This window comes from Lepisosteus platostomus, chromosome 19, assembly GCF_059453375.1.
Source record: "Lepisosteus platostomus isolate fLepPlt1 chromosome 19, fLepPlt1.hap1, whole genome shotgun sequence".
Classification (NCBI taxonomy): domain Eukaryota; kingdom Metazoa; phylum Chordata; class Actinopteri; order Semionotiformes; family Lepisosteidae; genus Lepisosteus; species Lepisosteus platostomus.
The window spans coordinates 6,915,037-6,921,518 of record NC_142629.1 but is presented as its reverse complement, the minus strand read 5'-3'; the positions used below and the strand labels follow the sequence as shown (position 1 = coordinate 6,921,518).

General features: G+C 42.1%; 1 protein-coding gene across 5 annotated transcripts; it reads right to left on the bottom strand.

Annotated features, from left to right (window-relative positions):
• Positions 1 to 61: 61 nt before the first annotated feature.
• mief2 (mitochondrial elongation factor 2) lies at positions 62 to 6,400 on the bottom strand. 5 transcript variants are annotated; one of them, XM_088613381.1, is made up of 4 exons: positions 5,884 to 6,400; positions 2,917 to 3,077; positions 2,367 to 2,535; positions 62 to 1,886 (listed from the first exon to the last, which is right to left on the bottom strand). In XM_088613381.1, the coding sequence occupies exons 1-4, from the start codon at positions 5,909 to 5,911 to the stop codon at positions 826 to 828; spliced, it is 1,419 nt and encodes a 472-aa protein (XP_088469507.1). In that variant the 5' UTR covers positions 5,912 to 6,400; the 3' UTR covers positions 62 to 825. The 5 variants fall into 5 exon arrangements, with proteins under 5 accessions (XP_088469507.1, XP_088469508.1, XP_088469509.1 ...); XM_088613382.1 differs by having other exon boundaries at positions 62 to 1,883; XM_088613383.1 differs by having other exon boundaries at positions 5,826 to 6,061.
• Positions 6,401 to 6,482: the final 82 nt, after the last annotated feature.

The following is a 6,482-nucleotide window of genomic DNA, read 5'->3' as shown; positions in this document are numbered from 1 at the left end:
AATAAAGAGTAATATTTACACATTGGAAAAATATGTAAGACTCATTTAAAGAAATGGCATATTTTGGTGTTAAGATAAAGACATTTTTTAGAATCTTTATTGAATAAGTTCTTAAAACCGTATAGCTTCTTGCGCTTCATAGAAATAGGAGCATGAATTACAGTTAGTACCGTGAAAGTATAAGACATTGAACATTCCAAAATAAAATCCACATTCACTACCATTTGCACAAAACAGTGTTTAGCTATAAGTGCAAGAAGTGGTAAAATACCATTTAAAGAGTGTGAGAACCGATGGCATTTACTATTAAATACACTCATACAGAAAACATCACATTATAAATCTGTATTCTATCAGAAAAATAAATGTACATTCAACAATTCAAAATACTAAGTGTTTTTCAAAAAGTGTCATTCAGGTGTATTAGCTTGAGAGCCAGAGACATCGTTTAGAAGAGTTTAACAATTTATTTTTCCGAAAACAGAACTGCTTCACAGACATTTTAAGTAATCCATAGTTTGGTGGAAGTAACAATTTGAAAATACGTTTTTTGCACCTCAAAATTCCACTATAACTATAAATTAATTTAAAAAAAACTATGCCAATGAGTTCTAAAGCATGTTTATATACTGGAATAAAGACAGTGCATTGCTTTTCTTATTTATAATGTATAAAGTCATCATTCAAATGACCTTTAGGCAGCAGAAATGAACTTACACAAGGTTAGTCTCCTGTGATTAAAGTGCTGACAACAGCCCAGATATTTTTAATTACTAGTTCTAGACATAATATATTTACAGATGCCAACAAAATCGCGTGGTATGATCATGTCTGAATCAGCATATCAGGCTCAGACACAGCACAGTACAAAGTAAACCCAATCTCATCTATCTCCTCTTCTGAAAAATCAGAGAGCAAGTTCACAGTCTGGTTGAAGTAACTGGGCAGGACACCTTGTTCCAGGTAGCCAATGAGCTCCATGATCACTTGCTGAAATCTGTCTGCAAAAGCAGCTTCTGTCCAGTCATGTTCCTTCTTGCTCAGGTGCAGAATAACATTGGTCAGGTGGCAGCCAGAGAGCTTCCTCAAGCCCGGACAATTTCTACACACCGCTTTGAAAGTCTTTAAGCAGCGTTTCCGGATACCACCATCTGCTTGGTCCAGATCAGCCAGCTTTGTGGTTTCTGAGGTGTAAAAGCTTTGGTACCACAAATTGTCGAAACTCTCAGTCTCCTCCAGTTGGGCAGTGAGTACAGTTTCTCCAAACTTTATGGTAGGCAAGATGTAAATGAACAGTTGACCGTGTTGACTTTGAATTTCAACCTTCAGCTGGTGAGACCCCATTACCGGCCTGACCACACACTCCAGCATGCTGCCTAAAGAAGGCCAGTTCATAGATTCCATCACTACTTTCTTCAAAGCGTCAATAATGGCATTAGAGGAGAGGTAGCCCCCCACAATGAATTTGTCCCAGAAGCTCCTGCCTCGGGGAAAGTACTCCAGGTTTGTCCGTCGGACCATCCAAAACTGGGGGTTCCTCAGTATGGTCTCCTCTCCTGGAATGAGGCTCCAAAGGGTTTCTTCGACTTGCAAAGGCACTAAAAGGCAAGCGTGATCAGCAACCACAACCTGCAGGTCGTCAAGCAGAGAGCCGCCCAGGTACATCTCACCCAGCGGCATATCGGGCTGCTTGCTACGCAGGAACCCCTGGATCTCAGTGCATATCTCTAGAGCCCGCTGCTTGGCTTGACTGACTTCCTGCCAAGGCAGGGCCACGCGATTCTGGTAATACTGCTGAAGCTTCTCTTGAAGGGTGACACAAAGCTCAATCCTCTGGATCTTGGCCTTCGGCTTCTCTGCCTCACCGGAGCTCTTGGCTCCCTCTGCTGAAACAATTGGAAACAATTCATTCAGTGCAGCAGCTGAAGGATCTCGGTCACATTAAACATGCCCACCTCTGTTCAAGATTATAGAAGCACCAAACCACTGAAGTACATACAGTACATCCAGCGTGTATTTTATATTTTGCATCACATACCAGGTTTGCTCTGCCTGGTATTTAGTATTTTCTCAACCAGCAAAAACTATTCAATATTACGAAAGACGTATTGATTACGATTGAGAACTCATGCGTGATAAAATCATTTCACGTGGCTTACACAAATGTTTTAATCTAATAAAAGTTCAACTAGTGCAATTCAGTCTCTTTTAATAAAATGATTCAGACCTCCTCCAAAAATAGTTCTTAAACTGTGTGACAAAAGCTCAAGATATGCATCTTGCCTCCATTAAGAATGGAGGTGGACAGTCCATTCCACTTTTAGTCACAAGCAGCTTTTTTAAAATAAGAAACATGAAAAATATACCTTTCTGAGCTTTGCTGGCTGCTGTGAGCTGTTTGATCACCACCCCCTCGATTCCCTTCTTCAGAAGCTGCGGGGAAGCACTGACCAGGCTGAGCTCTTCCCATCCATCTGCAATGCCCTTCTGATCAAGCTTCTCATCATCTGGGGGCCTGCCTGCTCGGTCAATCAACTACAAGGGCGGAATTCACAAAGCACTGCTCAAAGGAAAAACACTAAGCACCGGTGAATAGCACTTATCCACTCATAATGAAATTCATCTGTAAAGAACTAATATTGGAGACAGTATATACCCACTTTTCAATTTTCAGAAAAATTAAAGCAGCGCATACACTCTTAGGTTAAGGCATTAAATGTTGCAAATGAGAACTGGGTCATGAAGCACAAGCCAGACAGGAAAGTGCTCTAAAATGCAGAGCATTTATTCTAGATTTATGTTCCCATCTGGGAGCAGTCTTTGTGTGGCACCTTTGCTCTGGTTTTCAAAGCTGCTGTGCGTGTGCTCATTGATGTGCAATGGCCATATCAACCAGCCGCAGAGAAGCCTGCTTACCCGCTTCACTGCCAGGGTGGCAATGCCCAGCACCGCGGCCCCCCCAACCCCCAACACCAGCCGGGCATTGGCCAGCAGGAAGTCCAGCACTGCCGTGATGCCATCCTCGCCACGTCTCTTCTCCCGCTGCTCCATAATCCCCTGGATCTTCACAACAGCCTCTGCAAAATACGATGGATACGATCTCAGCTCAAGGGTGTGTCTGCACATGCGTTTTAAGCGTCACTACCAGGTACCGCCCCCCCCCAGCAAAACAAAATACAGCAATGCCTGAAAATCTAAACCAGGCCTGGTTCTGGAGTTAACCTGCCTCTGCATTGGTTCGTGTTGCAAGTGGGCCCTTAAAAGGAAACTAAAATGCTATTTTTATATTTAGGGGTTAGAAAGAATCAGCAATGATGAGCCCATTTCAAACCACAATAAAAGTTGAATGTAAACTGGAGGTTTTACAAGACACTGTGTACATCACAAAATACACCAAACCTCCAGGTACACACAGCGCCATAGTCTGCGATTCAGAACGAGGCAACAAAACTTCCAGTGACGCGATGCAGCCTTTTTACACTGTAATCAAGCAGGCTTGTGAATACATCTCTTTTAATCCAATAGAAATATTGCTCTCGAATTCCTGACAGTTTTGCAGGCTAATACTACTTGTTAACTCGGCCCATAGATCACACTGGAACGCATCTGCAGTGAAATGTCTGGTGCACAACCTGTACTTATCTGTCCGTACATCACATTACATTAGTCATTACGGTGACTAGTGAGCAGGAAGGGCCACATCACATCGCAGTTCGTGGAAACTCAAAAGCAACATGGTGACTTACAGTACTTTCACAAAATCCACAATTTTGTGCTTAATTTGAAATTTGTAAAAATAATTCTATAACATCAATGAATTTATTTTGTTACCGAGATTTAATAACCAGTCTGAGAAATTGGGACTGCAGGTCCCCTTTAATCACCAGTGTCAACTGGTGTCTGTAACTGACCTACTCACTTGTTTAGACTTTTCTGCACTCAGTCCTTGGTTTCCAAAATACCCTAGATAAAATGTAGTATTTCCCAACAACTTCACATCTCATGCAGTCTCTTCAACTTGTTAATTAGGAATTTGCTCCCTTATTTCTAACTATGAATGTCGAGAATTCCATTCTAAAATCCTTCCAAAGGCTTGCGTTCTTTCCAAAACCAAACCCTTGAAATGCTAACAGTTCTCATGAAGTGATAAGAAATTCCAGCTAAGCAGCATACTCCGTCTTCGAAAAACATGGGTGTGGAGCCTGCAGACTAAACTTGTTAAAAATAAACATTAATTCAGACAAAGTCTACCAATGAGGTCATCTCAAAAGGCCAGCACACACTGGAAGGGGTTTTAACATCATAGCCTAATCAACAGGGCTGAAAATCCCCGCTCCCTGCTTCAGGTTTCATCATCAGAAAGCCTGCAGCACCAGGAAGTTTTGTTTTTATTCCTACCCCAAAAGTATTCGGTAAACAAACACATATGAGGCCTTCTGGTCAGCTCTTCAAGAAGAGCCTTACCTTCCCCTAGAGCTCCAAGTTAAGCGAAGATTACTGATTAACAGCTAGGGACAATGGAGATTGTTTGCTTCTAAACATGAAACTGAAATACTAGTACATGAAAATTAGGGCGTTGATATTAGAATACTGCAACTTTAATATTAGACACATTTACCCCCAAATCTTTTTGACTCCCCCTTTTAAAAATAAAGTGCTAAAGTAAATAAAACTCTAATGCACAGTTTAGGTTTACTCTTGTGTTTAAAATGGGCAAAACTGCACGGCAACGAAGATTCTTCTCAGATAAGGGACACAAGTAAGCCATTTAAAGGGTGCTCTTCTGAGGTGAGTCGGTACAGTCTTAATTTTGACCCTGTGCCAGGAGTTATTTAAAGTTGCCTGTCTCACAATTTGTCCTGCTGTAACAGTGTCCTAGTTTCCCCAGATATTTTTAAACACTATGTCGAGTCAAGGGTTATTAAAATAATCCCCGGGTGAGAAAATGAATACTTCCCAATGCTGAAAAATATTCAACAATCCTGTGCTCTTCGATACGATAGCAAAATTGTTCTTATTCGAGAGAAATACTAGACAGAAATCTGTTTGACTGGTGGAAACAGCCGGGGGAGTCATAAAGAACGGAGTGAAATGTATTGAACGTAATGGATAGGGTCTGACGAAAACATCGTTAAAGAAGAGTACAGAAAAGGTCACTTTTTTCTACAATTATGCTGCATGATACGTGACCATCACGAGGAACAGGCTGACCCCCTTACTCGTCTCGACAAACAAAACACAGACTTGAAATTCGCTCGTTATGAGTCGCATCAATTTGATTCTCCTGGAGTATCAGGTTAACCATTAATCTCATCTTCAAAGCAAATATCGGCATCGACATTTCATGCAATTTAGTAAGAAAGAAGTACATACAAAGGCAAGTGCATTACTCCCATTTTAGTGGAGCAGCATGTACGCGGTTTGACCACGGGGATAGTTCAATTTCGTAAAAGCATGGTATCTTCCCATCAGTATCGGAGTTGTTTGTCTTCAAGCACGATTACAAACATTACCAATTCAGCTGTTCACGGCGTACGTGGTCTGCCTGGTGTGCTGTTCCTGAACAAAAACTGCAACGCGCAGCATTTTCGGTTTAGGTTTGTCCTAAAGGCAGTTTTTGCATTAATTCTGCAAGCCAAACCAGCGTCTCAAAGGTTATATAACTGTTTTATGACGCACTCGTCAGGCATGTCACAGGGATAAAAACAATCTCTGTTCTTGTACCACTTTTTTTGTAATCAAAGGGTACCGCAAACACACACATACTCAACGTGCAACGAGACATAATTGGAAAGGCAACCCAAGCGCCGGTACTACTAACTTACCTCGTGTGCTCTATTTTATTTCTCAAACAATAACTTCCCGACGAGAAGCAAAGTTTACCTTCTCTCCGCCGCCTCTTCTTTTCCATGCTATCAAGAGCCCCCGAGCCCAGGTCACCCGGACCCACCCGTCGTCACCGTGATTGACACCTGGGTGCGCCAATCGCTGCTCACGGCTCCGGGGTTTGCACTGAGACGGACATTCCGGAGGGGCGGGATTTAAGCAAGCCGGAAGTGGGAAAGGAAATGTATCTCGCAATCGGCGTCCTGTAACTCTATAACCCATCCTACTGTCTTGTCAAAGAGCCCCGTCTTCATCATTCGCTATTGCTAACACTGTGTTCTGAGATCTTCATGTTTATGATTTAAATGCATCTTACACGTTTGCAGAATGAGAGCAAAAACAAATCCGGGGCGAAATGTGTATTTGTTCATCAGGAGGTGTTTGGAATGACTGGTGGTTCTAGATGTACAATGATCTGTAAAATTACGAATAATCACTTTTAACATTGTTAGATGTGAGTGATTCCTGCCAAATTAACAACTTTAAAATGACGCACTGGGAGTACGTCGTTTATACTTCCATATCGCTGTGCGAGTAGCAGGAGCCCTAACGTTGTTTGTGCCATAGTGCAGCGAAAAGAGTTAACGAGCACAGAA

Coding starts and splice junctions, on each gene's coding strand:
- mief2 (XM_088613381.1), bottom strand. CDS start 5,911: ATGGAAAAGAAGAGGCGGCGGAGAGAAG. Junction 2,536..2,916: donor CCACCCTGGCAGTGAAGCGG/GTAAGCAGGCTT, acceptor CCGCCCTTGTAG/TTGATTGACCGAGCAGGCAG. Junction 1,887..2,366: donor AGCCAGCAAAGCTCAGAAAG/GTATATTTTTCA, acceptor CAATTGTTTCAG/CAGAGGGAGCCAAGAGCTCC.